Below are 25,405 nucleotides of genomic sequence, written 5' to 3' on the forward strand. Positions count from 1 at the left end.
TAGTTAGCCCGTGGTTAGAACACACGGGGGTAGATCCGCAGAAATGGGGGTTGGTGGGCCAGCAAATGGCCTCTTACCATAAAACGGACCCCACATTCTTAGACTCTAAGGACTTTATGATTTACTCGGCGATAGGGGGTGCCCTATCGCCCCAGCCACCCCCTATACAGGACGAGAGGGGGGCCCAAGTAGGGGCATCCCTGGCAGGCTCGGACGCTGACGATGAGGAAGAGAGAACTCCCGAGCCGAAACCCATCTACCCTTGGGAGGCCTTACAGCAAGGCAAAGAGGGCTTCCCATGTCCCCCTCCGAGGGAGGAGTTGTTAGAAGCCCCAAAAAAGACGGAGGGGCAGAACTCCCTAGGTAAAGGAGGTGCTTCTTTGCCGCCTCGGCACTGCATCAAAGAGGGCAAAGAGGAGCAGGCAAGATGGCGTAAGTGGGGGGGGACTCGTGAGTCCAGGGAGAAGGAGGAAGCGGCCACCGCCCTAATGGCGGAGATGACGCTGGGGCCGCGGAAAGGCTTTTCGTTCAGCACAAGGGGTGCGGCTACAGCCCGGCCCCCACAGAGCCTGCTTTCCTTCAGCCTCCGCCAGGCTGTGAGGGATGGGGAGGACGTAGATTGGGCAGAGTGGGACTCCCCGATGGCACTACCAGTGCTAATAGAGAATCCAGGCGATATAGACGAGGACAGATATCACCGACCTGTTCCCTTTAAGTTTATTAAAGATTTGAAGGAGGCAGTCCAGAAATATGGCCCAGGCTCAGCCTATGTTCAAAAGGCTTTAGAATCATCTTGCCTTGCGCTCCCCTGGACGCCATTCGACTTTCAGGAGGTTGCCGAGGCGATTTTTGAGCCCGCCACGGCAGTAGCCTTCAAGGCTTACACCCGTAGGGAAGCACAGAAATTTATTGCAGAAAATAATATTATGGATGAGCAGGATGCCTTAGACATGATCTTAGGACAAGGGCCTTATGTGTCCTTACAAGACCAGTTAAATTATGACGACATGGTAAGGAGGGCGGTGAATACCTGCCATCTTAAGGCCCTCCAAAAATTAGGCACTCCTGGGAGCAAGGTCTCTTTAACTTCCCTCAAGCAGAGGAATAATGAACCACCTCTGGACTTTATTAGCAGGGTGCAAACAGTAGTCCATGCCACCTTTGGCAAGACGGGCGCAGCACCACCTCTGATAGTGCAGTTGGTGAAGGGAGGGCTGTTACCGCAATATCGTGCAGCGCTTGCATCGCTGCCACATAATCCCTCCCTTGATCAAATTATTGAAAAAATGATGGATTTGCCACACCGAGACCCTATGACCATGATGGCTTCATGCCTGGAAAAACAAACTCAGTTGATGGCACAGTGGGGCGGGAATGGAAGGAGGCTTACTTGCTTCAACTGTGGGAAAGAGAACGCTATGAAGAACGCTTGCCGTGCGCCATTTAACGGCGTTAAATGCTTCTCATGTGGCAAGTTAGGGCATGTAGCCAAAAACTGTCGTTCCATGCTAAGACCATTGGAACTATCCTTACCCAGCCAAACTGCCATTTCTGAAAATGAGATTTTAAGGAAAGAGTTAGATGCCTTGAGAGCCTTTTGTGATTCAGTTAAACAAGATAAGATTAAGCTCCAAAATGAACTGGCCCATAAGGTGGCAGTATGCAAAGCTTTGGCATTAGAATGTGAAAGAGTCAAGGAGGATTCTGATGACCAGATAAAGCAGTTGGAGGATGCTTTAAAAGATGTGCAAAAGAGAATGTATGATTCAGAAGGTAAAATAAAGCAAATGCAGACTCATTTTCTTGCTCTAAAGGAGCACTTGACGAATGAAGCAGCTTCAGGAAATAACAGATTAACAGAAGAACTAAGGGAGCAATTGAAAGAAATGAAAGCAAAATATGAGGGAGCTTCTGCTGAAGCAGAAAGGCTAAAGAACCAAATCAAAAGAAATGAAAAGTTAGTAGAGGAATTTAAAAGGGATAAAGGGAGACTAGTAGAAGAAAATAAGCGACTACAGAAAGAATTTAGCATGTCTGAAATAGAGCGAGAGAAGAGAGGAAGAAAAGCCTTGGAGATGGAAGGCCAATTAAAGGAGTTAGCAACAAAGTTGGCCCTCTCCATCCCTACGGAAAAATTTGAAAACATGAAGAGCTTACTATCAAATGAAGTGAATGAGAAAGCGAAAAGGTTTGTAGAGATGGAAAGGGAATATGAAAAATCACAGGCTGAACTTAGGCAGTTAAAGAGAGAACTTGAGAACTATGAAGCTAAGCTTTCTCAACATGTTAGGCCAGAAGAACATGAACAACTTAAAGACAAATTTGAACAAAAGTCAGGTGAATTTGGAAAGAAGATCACTGAGTTAACTTTGAGGAATCAGACATTACAGAAAGAACTTGAGAAGGTTGGTTCAGATAATAAGCTACTAAACCAACAGTTGCAGAACTTAGAGATGGAGATGCTGAACAAAAAGCCAATGAATGTGACACAAAAGTATAAAGAAAGAGAAATGGAAACTGAGAAACTTACGCCACGGATCAGGCCACATTCATAAGAATTATATACAAGATGGCCAAGATCAGGGGTGTACAATCACTCCCTGAATTACAGATGTGGCTACCGGAACAGAGCAAGAGGAGGAATTTGCACACTTGGTAGACTCCAAGGACAAGATACCAGAAAAAGGCAACTTAGCATATGATCCGGAGGAAAGAATGAAGTCTTCTTTGGCCCCTTCCCCAACTCCTCACATTCTGAAGAAGTTAGTAAGAGAAAGCTGTCTCTTTAAGAGACCAGCCAGCGATCTGCTTCTGATCATCTTAAACGCAGGGTCTCCACAACCCCAATAAAGCATGGCACCTGGCCTCCGTTACATCAGAGGGCCAAGCAATTTGTGCATAGGATTCAAAAAATCCTCTCTGTGTTTTTTGTCTCTGTGTCTGTGTGCTGTATCTGTGTTTCTGTGTGTGTGTAACCCGACACCCTGTAATGTCCACTGTCTCTTTCTCTCCCTCCCTGATTCCAGTCTCTTCAGAGGAGCGGGAGGGCAGGGGGGGAGAGCAGGAGAGAGGAAAATGTCTTCTTGTTTAACGGTTTATAGTTGTTGGAAATAATGCTCTTTCTTTCTCTCTTCATCCCAAATCTGGCCAATTTGGGATGTGAGGAGAGATAAGAAAGGAGGCGGGGACCTTTTCCCTGAAATTTAAAGAAATGTGTTACTCCTGATTTGATGCTTAAGATAACGTCAGAATTTCTCATACCATTTGGCACTAAGGCAAATTCGGAATATGCATGAATCTCTATAACGAGACACTTTGAGCTCCCCAGTGTGAGGAGAAAGGGACATGGTACCACTGGATCTTTTCCAGAGTCCCACTCACCTTAGACTGGCAAATTCAAAGCTCTCACTTCCAAAAAAGTTTTTAAGGAGTGAACACAGAAGTAAAATTTACTTGAGAAAATTAGAACCATTAAGATTTTGATTTAGCAGATTCTGTTAACCATAGATAATCTGGTGAAGTATATGAAACCTTTTTCAAAATAATAATACACGTATGAATGTTAAGAAAAATCGGTTTATATGACAAAAGATATTCTGTATCCCCCTCCAATCCGTAGACTCCTTGGGGGGTTAAGAATTCCAGCTCTATGTCAGAAGTATATACAAAGATGTTTTAATTCCTGTGTGGTGAATGAGAATCACCATGAGACTAGTATAGATAAAAAGTTGGAAAATATTTAATGACATAACGGTATTAAATCTATAGAGTTAATAAGTACTTTTCAATATACAACTACAGAGATCCTTATGTGCAATTTAGTGACCCTCATTCCTGTTTGAATTTGAAACAAGTGGTTTAAAGCTTCCAAAACAGAGAAATGAAAGCCAAACGTGAAAGCCAATCTGAACATAGTGTACCCAAAGGACTGTTACTGACTGTTACTGTAGTCCTGAGAAACAAAAATACTTCTTCGGATAGGAATTATCTCCATAGATATAACCCAGTCCGCCTGGGTGAAAACATTTCTAGCTCGCTGTGATTTTCCTACGTTTGCTACTTGGAAAGTTTAAAAAGTGATTCGCAAATATACAATAGAAAGTTGGCTTCGTTTCCAAATAATTGCCCAGTGTACAAGCTGTTTTTTTTATTTAGGCCCTTTTATTACGTAATGCTTTGTTACTTTACTTACTGGAACATCTTTGATACTTTACGGGGACATCCTGCCTCGTGCCTCACGTAGCTCATACAGCTCTGATACCATTTTGCAACATGCCCGAGCATTCCCATGCCCCCGTAGATACTGCAGGACGGTATCCCCCTTTGTTCCCATACCCCTACAGCAACATCTTGCAACGGTCCTAAGGCCCAAGGCCCTTGGAACCGCAAGGATTCTGCTATTTGGCTGTGACACCGGGACAAGTTTAGAGTAAAGGATGAAAGATGTTTAATTAAATCCCTTATATATGCGAGTCCTATTCTCATAAAACAAAAAGGGGGAGTGGCGGGTAGGCTGACCCATGCGCAGCTCGCTACAGCTACCTTTACTGCCAATTTTTTACAATTCCGTGAGGATGGCCTCACGCCTGTGCTAAAATATTATGCTGGAGGCCGGTGTGAAAGACAGGAGCCGGGCCAAAAGGAGACACCGCCGCCAACTGCGTGCCTTCAAGGCAGCACGGTCTGGTGGGAAGATGAGAAAGGGGTGCGGCACGGGCCGGGAAGGGTCGTAATCAGAGGGAGGAGGGTATCTTTGTGTCTCCACAGATGACGCCACAAGAGAACAAGTCTGGGTGCCCATCCGCCAGGTCCGTGAGGTTGCGCCCCCGTCGACGCCCAGGGAAGAACAGGACCGTCCAGAGAAAGAGGGCTGCCTTGAACAACGCCCTTAGCTGCCTGCTTGCCATGATCCAGTTGGCGACCCCATCCACAGCTGCTCCTGCCGTCTTGCCACCCCTGGCAGTGACTCCCACGCATTGGGCCCTTACCCCGAATCTCCCGATGTTCCAGTTGGTGACCTGCAGCCCATCCTGTCTGTGTAACCCCTATTCCCTACCATGTTTCCCAGTATGCACAATTAGAAAGACTTCTAGCACTGCCACTACTTTCACCACTGAACTGCACATGTTAGATGAGGCCATTGCGGCCATACAGCCACTATACACTTTAATAACGACTGGGAAAAGAACTATAACAACGCCAAAGACTGGTGGGACACTCTTAGTCTTCATCAATTACTCCAATGGGCCTCCATTGGGGGAATGTTCCTCATACTTGCCTTTCTCATCTATTTGTGCCTGCCCTGCTTGATTTCCTGTATGACTGGGGTTTTGCGCCGCTCCTTAGAAGCTGTAAAAGCCGATGTCATAAAACAAAAAGGGGGAGTTGTTAGGGGCGCTCTGGACCTGGGCCCCCCGAGAGGGTAGTGAGACACCAGGGAGTCTGGACCTGCTGACGCAGCAGTGCCTGTGTGGCTTCTGTCACGTCAGTACTGGGGCGGCTCCAACTGGAGGGGCTCCACCTTCGGGGAGGCACTGGGGAGGAGCTAACCCGGAACACCCTGGTAGGATAGATAAGGCGTGCCCCAGAGAGGGTGTGGAGGAGTTTTTCTGAGATTTCTGGCAGGCCATGCAATAAAGCTGCTGCTTGTTCATTCCGGTGTATTGCCTGGTGATTCTCCTCTCGCATCCCCCGAGAGGAGCCGGAGACGTCCGAAGACCCGAGGGCAGGGTAAGTGGTAGGCGGTGGTCGGGGTGCAGCCCCCGACAGGAAATGTTTCTTTTTAAACGGAACACAATGAGGAAACTAAGCCAAGAAGATCCCACCCTAGATGGAGACTAGGATTGTCCTCCCAGCCTTTCCCCAGATGTACAAGGGAAACCAGGAGGATCCCATCCTAGATAGACTAGGATTGTCCTCCCAGCCTTTCCCCAGATGTACAAGGGAAACCAGGAGGATCCCATCCTAGATAGACTAGGATTGTCCTCCCAGACTTTCCCCAGATGTACAAGCTTTCATCCGTTAATCACACAAAGTCACCTTCCCTCTGAGTGGCTTGTGTCAATTACCAGCATCAGCCATACCTGTGGGGTCCGTGAATCTAATATTATAGCCCTATTCACGGTAAAATATATGGTTCAGGGGCACGATTTGGTAATTATCTTCCCCTGAATAGACAACTGTTACAGTGTTGTTCTTCCCATGGGCTATGACTTCTGCAGCCTTTGGAATATCATCTGGCTTCTGTTTTACCCATATCTTAGCTCCCAACTTTATTCTATCAATGGAGCAAGCCCCTTTTGCCCCTCTAGTAGTTATTTTGGGAGGAGGGTCAGTTTTCACAAAGGGTATTTTTTCACAGGGGATAATAATCACTTGAACTATCCTATCATTCCTACCAAATTGTACAGGTTTTTCACCCAAATTCTGGAGTGTCACAACAATTTCTTTTTGATAATTTGAATCTATCACTCCAGCCAATACATGTACTCCTTGAGCTGCTAATCCTGGTTTAGGTAATATCTGTCCAAAATGATTCTTGGGGATTCTCATACATACTCCAGTAGGGGTTTTTCTTATCTCTTTCCTATTCAACCTAAAATTCTCTATACAATGTAAATCATATCCTGCCGAACCAGGTGTTCCTGGACATGGTAGGGGGACATCTTCCCTCACAGTCCAAAATTCAATATTTTGGATCTCACGTGTTTGCTGTTCTCTAATCTGCAAATTTGGGGTCATCATTCTGGCTAGAGGTGTACTCCCCCCTAAGGGCCTATTATTCAAATTACGTAAGGCAATAGACAAATTATCCTTCCAATGTCGATATGAATTATTAGAGCTTAATTTTCTCAGCTGTTCTTTCAACAATCCATTCATTCTTTCAATCAGCCCAGATGCTTGTGGGTAATATGGAATATGACATATCCATTCTATATTGTTCAACACACAATATCTTTTCACTTCTTTGCCCTTGAAATGTGACCCATTGTCACTTTGAATCTGCATTGGGGTTCCATAGTATAAACTTACAATATCTAGGGTTTTACAGGTGTTTTTCTGAGTTGCGTCCTTATAAGGACAAGCCACTAGTACACCTGAATAGGTGTCAACACACGTACATACATATTTACATCCTTTATCCTGGGGTAGTGGGCCAATATAATCTATCTGCCAAATTTGGGCTGGAACTTTTCCCCTTGCTATTTCTCCAGTTACTATCCTAGGAAGAGTTCGTTCTTTTTCTAATTGACATATACAACACCCCTCTGTTATTTGTTTTAACAACGCATGAGAGATACTGATACCCCGATCCTGTGCCCATCGGTGGGTGGCCTGGACCCCTAAATGGCCGGCGGTCTGGTGGACCCATCTTGCTAAGGCTGAGCCATCAGTTGGAGTTGGAGTAGGGACAATACATTCAGTGGCAATCTTTGCTAGTCGATCCGCTTGTGCATTGTACTCACGCTCTAGTGTGGTCAGGGTCGCGTGAGCATCAACATGAAAAACTGACAAATCCGTAACCAAAGACATGTCCCATATATTTTCCCATAACTCTTTACCCCAAACTTGTTTGCCATGAATCTCCCAATTCTGATTCCTCCATATAGGCATCCAAGTAGCTAATCCGTTAGCTACCGCCCATGAATCAGTAAATATATGACACTCTCCTCCCTTCTCCATTCTGATGGCCTGATGTACTGCCATCAGTTCAGCATATTGGCTACTTCCCCCTATCCCAGAACTTTCCAGAGTTCGCCTAGTATAGGGGTTATAGGCTACTGCTTTCCAATGTCTCTTCTGTCCTAAATATTTTGCTGTCCCGTCAGTAAACCAAGCGTGTTTCTTCTGTTCTACACTTAGTCCATCATACCCATTATTCCATTTCACTAAGGATGGCACCATGTGTTGCTTAGATTCAAGGGGTTTTTCATTTCTCTCAGTGCCAATGTTCGCCACCGATTCATGTAAAGCAGAAACTCCACTTTTGCCTGCTCTGGACCTATTCTGAATATACCACTTCCATTTGATTATGCTCGTCTCTTGTGCATGTCCAATTCTGTGAGAAGCTGGGGTACTCATTACCCAAGTCATAATTGGAATTCCAGGCCTTAATATCACTTCATGACCCAGGGTTAGTTGCTCAGTTTCTACTAAAGCCCAATATGCAGCTAACAGCTGCTTCTCAAAAGGTGTATACTGCGCTCCAGATGAGGGCAGTTTCCTTGACCAAAAGCCTAAAGGTACACTTCGGCTCTGTTGTTTTTGCCACAGACTCCAATTTGCATAGTCATCTTGTACAGTCACTTGTAACTCCACTGGCCCATTTTGCATAGGCCATAAGTCCAGAGCTAATTGTATAGCAGCCTTTGCTTCCTCAAAAGCTCTACTTTGTTCAAGGCCCCAATCGAATTCATATTTCTTTCTGGTGACTTTATACAAGGGTTTTAAAATCTGTCCCAAATGTGGGATGTGGTGTCTCCAATAACCAAATAGCCCTATGAACTTTTGGGCCTCTTTCTTATTAGTAGGGGTGGGAAAATCCTGAATTTTTTGTTGAGCTTGTGGGAGAATTTCTTGCAGTCCTCTATTCCACTGTATCCCCAAGAATTTTACAGTTTGAGCTGGCCCCTGAACCTTTGCGGGGTTGATTTCCCATCCTTTGCTTTTCATATGGTCAGTTAATAATGCTAAACTCTCCTCCACTTCTTTTATATTCTTTCCCTGTATCATGATGTCATCTATGTAATGTGTAAGCTGTACACCAGGTAGCTTCAACTCATCCAAATGCTCAGCTACAATCCTGTGGCAAATAGTTGGGCTATGAATATATCCTTGCGGCAGGCGTGTAAATGTATACTGTCGGCCTTGCCAAGTAAAAGCAAACTGGTTCCATTGCTTGGGGTCTATTGGGATCGTAAAGAAGGCATTGGCCAAATCAATAACTGCATACCAAGTCCCTTCATGTTTTTGTATTCTCTCTATTAAAGTAACCGTGTCTGGAACAGCAGCATACAAGGGAGGAGTCACTTTGTTCAGCTGTCTATAATCTGCTGTCATCCTCCATGTCCCATCTGACTTTCGGACTGGCCAGACAGGGTTGTTCCATTGAGTAGTTGTAGGGACTAACACTCCTGCCTCAACACATTCTCTTATAGTGTTGGCAATTTCATCTTGCCCACCTGGCACACGATATTGCCTCAAAGTAATTACTTCAGAAGGTTCGGGCAAAGTGATTGGATCCATCTTGATTTTCCCCACTAAGAGTACATTAATGCCTATTTTCCTCACAGCAAATTTATATTTCCCTTCAGGTAAATTTAAGGTCATACCCTTCAAAATGTCTATTCCAATGATGTATTCAGGAATAGGCACAATAACCACACTATATTCTTTCTTGGGCAACTGTCCAATTTTCATCATCAATTTAACTTTTCTGGCTGATATTTCAGTCCCTCCTAGTCCTGTGATGGTAATAGGAGTTCCATGGCTGAATTTGTCTGGATTCCCATAGATAAGGGTGGCCTTGATCCCAGTGTCTATTAATGCCCTAGTTACTGTACTTGACCCATTTTTCCAATATATGGTCAAGTTAATGTGAGGTCTGCAATCCAGCTTACGTATTTCCTTAATTTGGGCTGGGGCCTGGCCTGTTTCCTAGTATTCCCTGGCATGTGATTCACTTGGGTATGAAGGTAGCATTTGCAGGAGCAGTTCTTATTTCCCTATCTCTCCTGTTATCGAGTCCTTTATCTCGGTACATCCTGTACAATTCATTGGTTGGAATGCCATCTATCATTTCAAAACCTACCCCTGCTCTCAATAGAGCAGTGAACATTTCTTTTCTTGTCACTCCATTTTGGCGCCAAGTTTGCTGGCTATTCACCCTTCTCTCTCGAGATCTATCCCTTCCCCAGTCTCCTAAGTCATGTAACTGTAAAATCTTATTTATCACCTCTGTAAGATGGGTCCCTACTTCCCCAAGTAACAGATTCAAAATTAGTTGTTTATAAGCAGGGGGAGCTGTCCTAATTATTAAATTCCTATGAGGGATTCCTATGGGATCATTGTAATATTTGTCTGCAGTTCCTGTCATAATAGCAGTCTTCATTACCTCCTCCTTTAGTCTCATGATACAATCTTTAAGTGAATACCAGGGTCTGTGCTCAGTGGGCCACATAGAATCATTAGTATATCTCTTATTGCATCTCGCAGCAGCTAATGCCAACAGGGTAGTCCTGCTAGCATCATCTCCTCGCTGATGATGTTCCCTAAAAGCTTGCTGAACTAGAGGATCGTGGCTGATACCTATGAATCTCATACAGTCCCTCTTATCTACTAATATTCCACCGGCCCCTTGATCACTGAGCCTTACCATCCAAGATATTAATGGTTCTCCTACTCTTTGGCTGAATCTAGTCAAAATATCTGTGACCTCTTGTGGTGAGAAATCTTCCTGAAATTCCCTCGTAACTGAATTGCCACCTCTGGTTTCTGTCCTCCTCCTCTCTACGGACGAACGCTTGTCTGAGTATTTAACCATCTCCCATTCTCTGTGCGAGGGATGTCCTGAACCCTAGTAGCGTTTTCTGTCTCAGCCCCTAACATTGTCTCATTTTCCCCCCACTCGCTTCCCCTGCCACCATGGCAAGGACAAAGCAGGCAGTCAGGCTTGGTCTGGGCTGAGTTGAGATGCACTCTTGGCTTATTTGGCCTCCTGTTGCTCCTAGCCACATTAATAGAAAAATTCTCATCTGAGTCAGTGGGTTCTTGAGCAGCAATTTGTTCTCCTGCTATCTGAGATTCCCCTTCTTGCTGTGGGGTAGGAGTGCCCCCATCTCTTTCACTTAATCTCAATCTTTCATATACTAGCCGGTAGGCTGATAACACTATCCAGCTTTGCCTAGATAGTGATGCCCCTGACTGAATCCCAACCTCTTGTAAACACCTTTCCAAATCCTTAGGATCTCCTCTCTGTAGCCTTGGTTCCCAGTTTTCACAGGGTCTGGCTTTTTTAGCCAATTCCTTTGCTAAGGAGGAATAAAATGGATCCTCCCACCCTGGGATATTCATCTCTTCCTCTGAAGTTCTTCTGCTTCTGAACAGAGATCTTATATCTAGCAATCCCATCCACCTCGTCGCCAAATATATTAGGAAGGCAGAATTTATGATTTCAAAGAGAATCTCATATGTGCCTAAAAGGTCCGGAACTGCAGGATATAAGGAATTCTCTAGGCAGAAGGCAGGAGAACTAAAGCATGTATTTACACTCCACAATAACAAGCCCACAAACCAGCGTCCCCATTTTGATATTTTCATCAAAAGCTTCCAGGCCCAATAAGTCCGCCTCACAAGGGTAAATAGGAGGCCACAGAGAAGCGAGATGGTATAAGGCAAAATCGTATACATGCTTCCCCTCTATGGTAAGAAGATTACCCACTAGCCTCCAGTCAGCTCTGCTACCGGCAGCTCAGCTTCGGCTGTAGGTGTCTCTGGCTCCAACCGGAAAAGGAAAGGAGGATCTTCAAGCTGTCCTCTCCCCTCTTATAGAGTTTTTGACATCATCAAACGCCGCCTGAACGACCAGGGCCGATTGGTTCTTGACTTGGCCCTTCCCCCTAGCGTAGACCACGTTAACACACTTCCCCTCAGCCAGCCCCACGACTCATCACACAGGGAGCTCTGGTCCTGCTCCGGAAGAGCAAGCCCCAGCATCCAGGGAAGCTCAACGAGGCGAGCTGAGTCATTCAAAGAAAACAAAGTCCATTCTGGCTACACTTGACTAGGATAGCTCTAAGGTCTTTTATTATTTTGACATTTCAGCTTAGACAGAGTAGATACAATTACTATGTCTAGGTATTCCCTAGGGTTAGGAAAAAAGTCCCTCAAAATCCCAATCGCCTGCTTGATGTTGGCAACACTATTGATTTAAGATACCATCCCTTGTGCTTTCCTCTGTTCTGGACAATGCTTTTCCTAAAGGACAGCCCGATCATGTCACTCCTCTACTCAATAAATATGAATGGCTCCCTATTACCGCTGAGATCAATTTCTCTTTGTCATTTAGAACCCTTTACCCCTGGGTTCAGCTTACCTTTCCAGAATTATACATTACTCCCCTCCATATACTGGGCAGTTTAAATCCAATCAAATTGTGCTACATTTATAGCAATCCATCTCCAATCTCTATGCCTTCCTATGAACTGTCGCCTATATTCAGAATATATTTTTTCCTGACTCTGCTTCTCTTAGTATCTCTAGTTTCTTTCCATTATCAGTTCAGGCCGCTATTCTCTCCATCAGAGGTGTCAAAAAACACTTCCCTGGGAGGCAAACCTCCTAAGTGTGGCCAGAATGAGATTAAAATGTAACCAGGAAATGTTTAACAAAGAAGATAAAAATATAATACAACATAGATAACATTAATTTGTGGTTTTCTAAGTCAACGTGAGGCCAGAAGGGATCAGTTTCTACTTCAGTTTGATAACACTTGCACTGAGTGAAGACTCTTCTGACCTGCCCACCTCTCAGTGCCCCCGCTCCATCACACCACATCTATTTTGTACAGACCTATACATGGATATGACATACATTTTATCTCCCTCATAGATTGTAAGCTCCTCAAGGGCAGGAACTCTTCTACTTTTGTCTTTGGCCCCAGTGCCAACCTGACAAATGTTTGTTGAATGATTTATCTGTAAAATGAGCTGGAGAAGGAAATGGCACACCACTCCAATATATTTGCCAAGAAAATTCCAAATAGGGTCACAAAGAGTCGGACACCAGTAAAAATAAAATGACAACAGAACAAATCATAATAGCTAGAATTTATATAGCGACGAGACTTGCAAAGCACTCCACATATATTCCTATTTGACTCTCACAACATCCTTTTGAGGTAGGCATTGCAATTATTTTACAAATAAGGAAGCTGCAAGTCGGTCATCCAGGGTCACACAGATATTAAGTGTCTTAGGCAGGACTCAAAATTATATCTTCCTGACTCCATGTTAGGCAACCCATCTACCAAGTTGCCTCAACAGCTGTGTCTCTCCCATTCATAATTCAGTACAGGGTCTATTTACACAGTATGCTTTCTAGACCTAGGACGTACATGTGTCCTGTTCATACTGCCACAAAGAAATTGAAGAAAAATCACTTAATGCAAGCTAAATTTAAATTCAGAAGCATTTGATTCTCAGTGATTCCATGTCCATCTGCTTGTCCACTGAAAATGTGTGAAAATGTCTTTGCTTTGGGGTACACTGTTCTGAGAAAATTCATCCATGGGAGAACAGCAGCGATGGAGACACTCCTACCTTAGTAACTGGGAGAGGTGATGCTTGGTTTGCACCTCTGACACCAGCCGCTTTGTCTTCTCAAAGAAGGCATGTTGCACGTCCGAGTCCGGAGAAATGGAGCCATGTTCACTGCTGCTGCTGCCACCGGCTTGTTCTCCTTGGACAGGCAGAGGGAGAGATACACTCCTGGTGTAATCTAAGTAGCAGGGAAACAGAGGGAAGCAAAGGCTTCTTATCATTTAGATGTGAACTCAGGGAGATCATTTAATTCCCACCAATTCAATGAGAGTCTATTTGGAATCTACTATGTACGAAGAAGCATTATGCCCAATGTCAGAGATACAAAGACTGAAATGAAACATCTCCCATCCTCAAGAAGCTTACATTCCACTTGTGGGCTACAACATGCACAAAGATAAGCAAAATACAAAGTTATGAGAAGTAACAGAGAGAGACAGAGAAAGGTAACGAGCAGTTGGAGGGATCTAGAAAAGGTCTCATGGGTGATAATCAAACCTATGCAAGTTTAGGAAGCTATCATTTGAGAGACTACATAGTGACAAGGCAGCCCAAGGTAAGAGCTCTGCCTGGCTGTCCTCACTGAAATGTTCACCAGCCTAGAATGTAGCATCTAGACTGAATTAAATACTCCAGATGTAGTATGACCAAGGCAGACTTTAAAGGAACTATCATTTTCTCCTCTGAAGACTCTATGCCTCTATCAATTCAACTTAAAATAATGTTAGCTGTTTTCACTGCCACATTATACTGTTAACTCTTACTGAATTAATGATCCACTAAAAACCCTCAGGTCTTTTACACTATTATCTACCCAAGCCTTTCACATTGATTACTTACGCCATTGACTTTTTGAACCCAAGTATAAGACTTTTCATTTATACTCATAAAATGTCATTTATCTCATCAGAAAAAAAAGAATAAATGAAAAGCTTCATATATGAGGTGGCACCTGGGACATATTCTGAAGGACATTAGGGATTCTAAGAGGTAGAAGTGAGGAAGCTAGGCATTTCAGAAATGGGAGCCACCTGAGCAAAGGCAGAAGATAGAATTTCATTTCTAGGAAACAGCTAGAAGTCCAATTTGACTGGAACACTGAGTATATGAAGCAGGATGATAAGAAATGAGATGAGAAAGGTAGAAGAAGGCTACTTTTATTTATATTCACAAACACAAACACAGCTAGGCCTGGGAAAACACTTTGTTGATCAATCAATCAACATTTATTAAGTACCAACTATGTGCCAGGCACTGTGCTAAATGCTAGAGAGACAAAAAAGAACAAGACAGTCTTTTCCTTCAAGGAGCTTACAATCTAATGGAAGAGACAACAATACAAATATATACAAAGCAAGCTATATACCTGATAAATAGGAAATAATTGACAGAAGAAAGACACTAAACTAAGAGACAGTGAGAAAGGATTCTGGTAAAAAAAAATGAGACTTACAGGAAAGTCAGTAGACAGAATTGAGGAAGGAGAGCATTGCAGGCATGGGCACAGCCTGAAAAAATGCCCAGAGCCAAAACAAGATCAGAAAAAATAGCCCAGACACAATTGTATTATGCAAAATAGAAACAGTCCACCTGATTGCCTCCTTTGTAGTAATGCACCAAGAACAAATGCAAGAAAGGCTGAACATGGATGTTAGATGTTGACAAATAGTCAAAAATCTTAATATTGTTGTGACTTTTGACCTCATTCCTCCAGATGTAAAAGTTACCTATTTGGAGGTAAATACTGGACCATTTACCACTAGGTTGACCCTATTAAAAGCTATTTAGAAATGGGTGCTTTCTTGGCCTGTGGTGGGTCCAACTGCAAGAGGAGGCAACACCCAAATGATGTATTCAGTGCATTCTTCAATCAGCCCTCCCTCACTCAAATCAAAATCTACTGCAAGTCATGCCATCATTTCCCTGATGTTATGGTTCTCCTCGAAAACAAACACAATCTGTAAGTAGCCTCTGCCTCTCCCTTTCCTTCTCCCTCTCCAGTTGTCCTGGTGAGTATCAGGCCACTGGACCCAGGTGACTCTGGAGGAGAAAGTGAGACCTTGCCCAGCTCTCTCTCACTCAAAGTCAACTGCAAGTCATGTCATCATTTCCCTGATGTCATGGTCCTCTTTGAAAATGACGGACAAACACAACCTGGCCCAGCAGAGGGCCTGGAAGCTAGCTAGCCTCAAATAGAAAATGCTAAATCTTGCATTTGTAAAAGAACCAAAGTTGCCCCCTTTAACCCAACTGGCCTTGGCTTTGTAGTCACAAATGAAAATGAAGCATGTTAATAAGGTAGGCTCATTTGTCTTTGTCTTCAAATTCTGCCCAAGGATGAATGCACTTCTCTGTTATTAATGTCAAGCATTCATTTATTTAGATTTTCAACAAACCCCAAACATACTACCCCCAGAACTCCAGCACTCTAGCTCTGCCACAAAAATGGAAGCATTATGTGAAGCTCCACATCAAGGGGATGTTGTGCAGCCCAGCTCCAGCTCCTTTCTTGGCATGTCTTTTATTCTGAATAACAAAGTGGAGCCTGTGGGTGGCCCAATAATTCACATGATTTCTTTTTTTAAAATATAGCACTTAGAGGATCATCTGACTTGCCTTCATCGATAGGCACAACTCACCTGAAGGTTTGAAAGCAATTCGGTTCTTCTTGCCCTTGTTCACCTGCTTCAAGAATGTATCCTTGAGCAGGTCAGAGGCTGTGACTCGTCTGTTGGGGTCGGGTTCAAAACAGGACAAAATGAAAGCTCTGGCTTCTGCTGACAGTGATTCTGGGATCTCTGGGTGTATCTTGAACATGCCCACCTATGTTGGGAATAGAAGCAAAATATCTGTTTTAATAAGGCCTCTGATGAATTTGGTTTTTGTAATACTGTCAATTTCTTTGTTTTTAAGACAACTAGACACTATACTTCCAACCTCATTACGGTACTACAATGGACATCACCATTCCCATTACATGCTACCAAGCTGCAGAGTATCCATCCCTCTTAGGTGCTTGGGACATAATAGGCACTTAATAAATGTTTATTGACTTGATATTCCCCCAATTACATTTTGATCTGGTTCTGATGACACTCTGGAGTGTTGCAGCTCACAAGGTTTGACATCCCTGCTCAAAGCAACTCTCTAATACTGTAAAGTTGCAGTGGACCTCCTCCGCATTAGCTGAGAAAGCCCCCTCCAGGGGCTCTCTACACTGATGAAATCACACTTCCCTGTCCGACAACAATAATAAACTCAGTCAATTAACAAATCATCAAAGTAGAGAGTGCTAGGAAACCACTAGGACACAACCTCAATGAAAACACTGCGAAGTGTCTGAAATCCTTAATAATAATTCTAGAGAGGTTAGAAGTAATTCCTCTTAATGAAGTGTGCTGAGTGCACACAGCCATATTCCCTTCTTTGTCCTTGTTCTATATTCTTCCCCAGGGCAACAAATGTTTGGGAAGTAAGAACATTTTGACAACCCTCCCCTCTTGGGATTCTTGCGCTGTTTTGGGTTTCCTCTTTTAGGCCTGGCTCCTTCCTTGGGTCTGCCTAAGTTAACTGTACCCTGGGTAGTTTCTCTGGCTGTCCCCCCATGACTAGAAAGCTCTTCCTCTTCATTCACCACTTCATCCCCAAGCTTTCCCCGGCCTCCTTCAAGTCCCAAATAAAATCCTATCTTCTACAAGAAGCTTTTTCTAACAGTGCCTTCCCTCTGTTAATTATTTCCTATTTATGCTGTATGTAGCTCGTTGGCACATACTTCTTTGTTCTCCTTGGTCTATTAAAGTGTTTGTGTTTGTTAAGTTCATAATGAAAATTTAAATATAACAAACAAAAATTATCAAGCAATATTATGAATTATAAATATTAATAAACAACAATTGTATAATAATTTGCACAGATCACACCGACAAACAGTGTTACTCAGTATGCAGTTAACACTTGACTTAATCATTTTCAAAGTTCTGTTATACTTATGACCAGCCTGACCATATGAAGAAAGGGGTGAGAGGATCTGTTTATCCTTAGCACTCTCCAGACTTCAACCACGATGCTTTTGCTGCTTTTTCCCTCAGGTCCTTCTCCCACTGGTGAGTCCTTCCCAGAACCCACACTGTAAGGAAGAGGTCTGGCCTGGCCTAGCTTCACTCTTTGCCACAGGGGTTAGAGAACCCCTCCCATTCACTTTTCAGCTCCTTTTTCTGTGTTTTCTTCCCATTAGAATGTAAGCTCCATGAGGGAAAGGATAGTCTTTCTTTTTGCCTCAGCGGCCTGGCTAAGTTAGTGTCTGGCACATAATTAAGTGCTTAATAAATGCTCATTGACATTTATCAGCAGCGGAGGTGCAGATTATTCACCTTGAATGACAATCTCGGAGCCATATACTGCAGATTCAAGGGAGGTTAAACAAACGCCCCCAAATCTAACTGTACATCAGCAAGATGATGCAATTAAAATTAAGAGAGTTCCAACATTCAGTTCTGCACTGACATCGGGAGCCCAGATGCTTTTGTTTGCATTTGGCATTGTTCTGTTGTCTACTAGATCCTGCTTCATGGAAAACATGTCAATAGAGCAGATGTTCCCTTATTTTGAATTCCTGGCACTATGGTAACCTGGGGATGTTGTTTCTAATGGCCATTCTTTGATTCCTACACTGCAGTCAATATGTGCAATCTCTACAAGCCTTGCATTGGGATCATTCGGCATCCACAGAATACTTTGCAAAGTCACAGAACCACAAGATTTCTGAGTTACAAGGGACCTCAACAGACATCTCGGTCTAAGCCACACTCTAGAAACAACCCTTGGTACAACATATCCTGTAAATGGTTGTTGAGCCTTTGCTTAAAGACCTTCAGTGAGAGGGGGAATGCTCTACCTCCCAGGGCAGCCCATTCCTCTTTTGGAGAGCTCTAAACATTTGGAAATTTTTCTACATATCAAATCTAAATTTTCCTCTTTGTAATTTCTACCCTGTTCCGCTAGTTCTGCTGCTTGGGACCAAATCCAAGCCTTCTACCTTTCTCTCTCATACCATCCCCCTGAAGTCTTATCTTTCCAGGCTGAATTCTTCCCATGCCTCAGTCTTGGCTTCTCAGAGATTAGAAGAAAATATTATAGTGACTGGCCCAGTCATTCTGGGAAGCAACTAGAAAGTATGCCCAAAAAACTAGTAAGCTATGTGTACCCTCTGATTAAGCAATACCACTCTATACCTCCAAAGAGATCAAAGAAAGAGGAAAAAGCCCTATATATAAAAAAGATCTTTATAGCAGCTGTTTTTGTGGTGGCAAAGAATTGAAACTGAGACAGTATCCATCAGTCAGGGAGTGACTGACTCCCCATGGTAAGAGAATGTGACGGAAGGCCATTGTGATATAAGAACTGATAGAAGAGGTAGCCAAGATGGCAAGGCAGTAAGAAGCAGGCCAGCTGAGCCCTCCTCCACAAAACTCCTCCAAACAGATTTAGAAAATGCACCGACCAAATCCTGACAGGGAAATCCAGAAAAAGTTGCAGTGAGTCATTTGTCTGGTCCAGACAGAAGTCAGTGGATGCCTGGGATGGGAATGGGACAGGAACATCCAAGGCAAACACTCTAGTGCTGAGGGAGAGGCTGTACACCAGGGCACAAAGAGGCCCCAGGCCAAAATTCCTGTTGTACCGTGAGAAATGATGGAGAGGATTTCAGAGAGGAAATATATGAACTGATACCAAATGAAGTGAACAGAACCAAGAGAACAATTTATACAATGACAAAAATAGGCAAAGGCAAACAAGTTTGAAAGAATTAGGAACTCCCTTCAGTGTAATGACCAATTCCAATTCCAGAGGACTACTGATGAAACATCTTACCTCCCTCCTGACAGAAAGATGAAGGATTCACAATGTAGAATGAGATAAAAAAAATTTGGACAAGGTCAATGTGGGAATTTGTTTTGTTTGACTACGTTTGTAATAGATTTTACCTTTTGATCTCAATGCAGGGCAAGGTTGAGATGGGAGGCTTAGAAGGTGGATTTTGGCTGACCGAAACAATTTTTTTAAATGATGAAAGGGATGGTTTCAGAAAAACCTGGGAAGACTTGCATGAGCTGACCCAGAGAGAAGTAAGCAGAAGTAGTAGAACAAATTGTACAAAAACAATAATACTGCAAAGACAAACAACTTTTAAAGACTTAGGGGCTCTGATCAATGCAATGACCATATCTCCAGAACATTCATGATGAAACATGCTACTCACTTCTAGACAGAGAGGGAAGAGTCTCAAATTACTGATCGAGACCTTTTTTTTGGCATTTCAATGTGGAAATTTGTTTTGCTCTACCATACATGTTTGCAACAAGAGTTTTACTTTTCTTGCTTTTTCAATGGGGGTAGGGGAGAAGTGAAGTAGGAAGGAGAGAAGGCAGCTTTTCATTGATTAAAAAATTAATTTCATAGAAAAGCTCATAGTTAGATGTGGAATTCAATACTTTACTGAAAGCTACACTGAGATAGGAGAGAGGAGCTGGGCACAACAGATAATAATGTAATAGGGTCAATACTTTCTGCATGGATCAGAGATATATTGGTATGAGTAAAACCGTTCAGGAGCTGCAGAGCCAGGGCCCAAATAGCGGAGGGATTAGACCTCTATTAAACATGATTGTTCCTATCTGGCAGGTTTTTCTATGTGTCTAATTTTAAACAACTGCTGACATACAGACCGAGCCACAGGACCTGGTAAAGTTGTAGGGGGAGAGAAGACAGCTAACTGGGGACTGAGTGTTGTTAGCTGAAGGCAATGAAGAAAAATAGCCTTTGCAATCATATTATATAACTAACCTGTGGCCCCATTATCCACAATTTGGCTTTCTGAGATCCCACTAAGTTGGCTTTTCCTGGGTGATGGAAATGGGGCCAAGTGTCTAACAGACCACAGGGGGCTAACACACCTTCAGGAACTTTTCCAAGCCTTGCAGAGATACAGAATTAGGGGTGTGTGTGTATGTGTGTGTGTGTGTGTGTGTGTGTGTCTGTGTCTGTGTGTGTGTGTGTGTGTGTTTAGCGGGAAGAAGTTATCTTTTTTCTCATTGACTCTGTGGGATAGAGAGAGAAATGAGGTCTGAGCTCACATTTACATAGCAGTAAAGATTCTGCCTCCTCATCAGTAAACCACAACACATGTTGGTTAGCAAAATGCTTTGCCTGCTTGTGAAGATGGATCACTCTCACAGGCAAAATCTAGTGAGTGCACTTTTTTGAAGGTCTTTGAAAAAAAAAAAAAGGCCCAGTTGCCAAAAGGTCACCCAAGGTCCCAGCTACAAAAGCCAAAACAGGAAAATGCCCCTAGTTAAGATACAAAATACATCTAGACACTGGAACATAAAATTGGTCCTTAAGCAAATCAAACCAGTCTTACTTTAAACATGGCTGCTTGAGGTTCCCCGAGCTCATGAAATGGAGGCTTGCCTGTTGCCATTTCAATGATGGTACAGCCCAGGGACCAGATGTCAGCAGGGGCACCATATCCTCGAGGCCCCTTATCAATGATCTCAGGTGCCATATATTGTAGAGTGCCTGGTTTAAGGAGAAAAAACAGTGAGGGAAGTCACATTTCTTATCCATCACATTAGTCCACTGAGTGGTCTTGATGACATAAAACAGGTATGTTCCCATTCGCTCCCCAAATAATGCTGGTTGTGGTACCATCACTGGGACTTAAGAGCATATGTGATCCAATCTCTTCTTTGGCAGAAGGTCCCAACTGGGAATTCCTGTAATGCTGGTGGTTGTAAAAGCCAAGTACTCAGAGCTACAGAGAGAAATTGAGAACAGAGACCAAGTCTAAAGTCTAGAAAAATGAAACTATAGGAATATGGAAGTACAGTAAAAAATCACACTGTGACCAGTTAGGAGGTAAGCTAGAAAAAAGAAGTTCAGGGCTCCTGGAAAAAATGTGTAATTGAAAGACATTATTGAGGAAGGTAGCACTGGGGAGAGGGAGAGGGGAGGTCAGCCACATTCTACCACCTGTAGTTTTTATTCAAATTGAGAACACTTCTCAATCCATTTTAAAAATAAAGATGGACTTTGCAGAAGGGCATGGGGACACATTTCAAAAGCTATATTCTAGCCTGTGGTACTACCAATAAAGCTTCTATTTTATTTCTCTGATTTTTTTTTTGAAATCTAGTGGCTAGAACAGCATCTGGAAGACCTGGGTTCAAGTCCTGCCTCGGATGCACTACCTGTGTGACCATGGACAAGTTATTTAACCCCTTATTTCTCCAAAGTTTTGAAAAGCGAGTTTTTACACTAGGAGCTTCCACAAACTTACAAAGGTCCAGACCACCCCCATATCCATCTGCACCAAAAAAAATTAGATCAGTGAGAACTCAAAGAAAGAGAGCTTCCAAACACCCCCAATTTATCCTGTAATATACTTAGTCCATACACAGATGTTTGCATGCTGTCTCCCTCCTTAGTCCTTTTTGAGGACAAGGACATTTTTTTGCTTTTCTCCATATCCACAGCACTTAGTCCAGTGTCTGGCACAAATGGGACACTTAACAAATGCTAGATGATGGACAGAGAGCATAACAAGGAACTGTTTAATCAGTTGAAGTGTTGAGCAAGTCACAGTCTCAAGGTTCCCTGCATTATTAAGAAATCCACGAAACCTCAGGAAGGGGAACATAAATGTGACATAACATCCTTTGCAGGCTTAACAAAAGTCCCAAGAACGAGTGTGAAAAGGTTTGGCCTGGAACACAATGCTCCCTCCAACTAAGCCAAAATTAATTGGTTAAAGACAGATTTTACAGGGTTATGCAATGAATGTTATAAGAACAGTTAAGCCAAACAGAAGGAACAAACTGACCAAGGTCAAAGAACATTCCACCTTGGGGCACTTTCTTTTGTAATAATAACTATGGATGTGGGTATTAATGGTCACTCTAGAAAGGTGGTTTATACATGCAGAGAGAGGCAATCTTAAGGGATTTTAAGCAGAGCACCTGGCGGGAGGTGATGGTAAAGGAAAAATAACCAAACCAAAAAAAAAAAAAGAAGAGGAAAGAAGGAAGGAAGGGAGGGAGGGAGGGAGGGAGAAGGAGAAAGAGAGAGGGAGGGAGGAAGGAAGGAACAAAGAAAAGAAAGAAAGAAAGAAAGAAAGAAAGGAAGAAAGAAAGAAAAGTATTGGCTATGCAAGGATCAAGCAGTATGACTAGAGAGGAGGCAAGAGAATACTTCCAATGGATTGTAAACTCATAGAATGTTTGCATGTAAGTGAAGGTGCCAACTAATTTGCATCATAGGAGGGAGAGAGAGTGGGACACTAGGTGTCACAGTAGATAGAGCACTGGGCCCAGAGTCAGGAATTCATCTTCCTAAGTTCAAATCCGGACTCAGACACTAGCTGTGTGACCCTGGGCAAGTCAACCCTGTTTGCCTCAGTTTCTTCATCTGTAAAATGAGCTGGAGAAGGAAATGGCAAACCACTCCAGTATCTTTGCCAAGAAAACCCCAATGGGGTCACAGAGAGTCAGAGGGAGTTGAAACAACTGAACAACCACGAAGGGGGAAGATGGGGAGCAGAGGGGAGGAGAAGGAATGAGAATTTACATAGAGCCCGTCATGTTCCAGGCACTGTGCTGAGTACTTTACAAACAATCTCTCATTTGACCCTCAACAACCTTATTGGGTAGGTGCTATTATTATCTCCAATGCACGGATGAGGAAACTGAGGTAAAATGAGGTAAGTGACTTGCCCGGGGTCACACAGATAGAATGAACTTGAATTCAGGTCTTCCTGAGCACTTCCCAGCACTCTCTCCACCATGCTACCTTAGGAGGCATCACGGGATGGTAGGGCTAAAGGAACCTTAGACATCATTTACCCCGACCTTTTGATTTCACAGATAACGCAGCTAGAGACTTTCAAAGGGGTTATGTGATCCAAGGCTGCACAGCTAGTGAGCATCACACCCAGAACTAGATATGTACTTTTGGTCTGTTGCCTTTCAAAGGAATCCATTGGTCTATTCATGGCACCACATAACACATCTTAGCTTTGTAAAATATTGAAAAGTCATTTTCTTATATTCCTGTTTTTTAATAGGAAAATCATTTTAATAGGAAAATTAAAAAGTATGCATGAGGGTGGAAGGAAACATATCCACATGACTACTTCTAATAAGTAGGAAAAAAGTCTCTAGCAGGTTGAAATCTTTTCAGATATGCCTTGAATGTGCCGAAGGAGTTCTGAGTTAGCTTGTCTGCATCAAATGTAATGGTGCTACCTTGCTGCCACACTGGAGCAGAGATCATCCAATCGAGTTTGCTCTCCCTCTGACTCCCTTCCAAAGCTTTGAAATCGAGGACTGCATAAGCTCCTTGAATTATGTTACTCTTCTTTTTAAAATGTTTCATTTTTTTTTTTACATTACAGTCACTGTTCAATGACTATTCCACCTTAACATGCCCAACAGAACCTTCCTGGTAACAAATGAGTTTTATTGTTGAGTCACTTTACTTATGTCTGACTCTTTGTGGCCCCATTTGGGGTCCCATGAAGAAAAATAAATCAACACACCAGCTATATCTAAAAATGTGCCTCGTTTTCCACCTGTTCGCAGCCATCTGCTTGCCAATAAATAGGAGGAAATTTGTTTCACCAGCCATCACCTGCCATCCAGACTGGTCACTGCATCGAGAGCCTGAGGTCTTTCACCATTGTTTGCTAAATTACGTTTTCCTTGAAACCCGCACCATGCGTGGGTACAACGGAAAAGGCATCGATTTTGTCACTGCCGTGCTTTAATAACTTTTCACACGGCTATTATAGAACCGGACTGAACAACAAATATTTAAGTTATGCACAGCACGCTCAGATCATCTGGGTTCAAATTCTGCCTCCACTACTTACTTTCTGTGTTGCCTTCAGCAAGTCAACTCACATCTCAGTGCCTCAGTTCTGTCATTTGGTCAAATGAAGAGTTGAGATGAGATGATCTGTAAGGTTCCAGATCTTTGATCAAGTATTTGCTATGAGTCACCACATTGCCTAAGTGCCTGTATCTCAGACTGGAGGGGAAAGTCAATGAGGAGATTACAGTCTAATAGATGTCCCAGGAAAAATGCAAGAAAAAAGGATGAATCAGGATGAATCATGCCACCTGTCTTCAAGCAGAGAGGTAATGGACTCATGCTGCAGGTTAGACATGTTTTTGGTACATGGCCAATGTGAGGATTTGTTTTGCATGACTATCTGTATTTGTTACAAGATTTTGCTTTTCTTTCTTTTTGTCAACGTGGAAAGTGAAAGATAAAGAAAAGATTTTGGGTTTTTTTTTTAAATAAAATTTAATTTTAAAAAATGCTTGAAAAGGTCATGATAACAAAGAAAATACAGCGAGAAGATTATGTCCATGGGCCTTCTTGCTATAAAATTCTGTGATTCTAAATACAAATTAATTCAAACTATGTGAGCTCCAAGCCAGTAATAATATACCTGTGTTATTAGACCAGGGTATGCATCTAAAGCAATCACATCATAAAAAGGTTTCATCTCTTTGTTATATCGTTTGAACACTGAGTGAAAACTTGGGAAAGGCCATATAGGAGGTAAGTGTCTAGGGCAGTTAAGGTGGTACAGAGGATACAGAGTTGGACTTAAAGTCAAATCCTGAGTTCAAATACAGAGTCATGTACTTACTAAATGTGTGACCCAACTTCTCTGTGCCTCAGTTTCCCCATCTATAAAATACAGATAATAATTGTACCTACCAGTGAGGACAAAATGACATATTTGCAAATCCCAAAGCACTATATAATGTTAGTTATTATTGTGTTTGTCCTTTGTTCTCATAGAACACCATGACATCAGAGAAATGATGATGTGACTTGCAGTTGACTTTGATTTGAGTGAGGGAGGGCTGTGCAAGGTAACCAGCCTCACTTTCTCCTCCAGAGCCATCTGGGTCCAGTCACCAGATATTCATCAGGATGACTGGAGATGGCCCAGGATGCAGTGGGAGACACTGGCCCTTTCAGGCTAAGGTCTTTTCAGGCTCTCACTTTGAGTG

The 25,405-nt window shown here is 43.0% G+C and overlaps 1 protein-coding gene across 1 annotated transcript in view; it reads right to left on the minus strand.

Moving 5' to 3' along the window:
• Window positions 1–25,405, minus strand: part of MAP3K15 (mitogen-activated protein kinase kinase kinase 15) — a 113,715-nt gene that overhangs the window by 23,473 nt on the left and 64,837 nt on the right. The window contains 3 exon segments of the mRNA XM_036744203.1: window positions 13,320–13,497; window positions 15,959–16,142; window positions 20,740–20,897. Coding sequence (XP_036600098.1) covers window positions 13,320–13,497; window positions 15,959–16,142; window positions 20,740–20,897 — 520 coding nt within the window.

The sequence above is a fragment of the Trichosurus vulpecula genome, chromosome 2 (genome assembly GCF_011100635.1).
Source record: "Trichosurus vulpecula isolate mTriVul1 chromosome 2, mTriVul1.pri, whole genome shotgun sequence".
NCBI lineage: Eukaryota > Metazoa > Chordata > Mammalia > Diprotodontia > Phalangeridae > Trichosurus > Trichosurus vulpecula.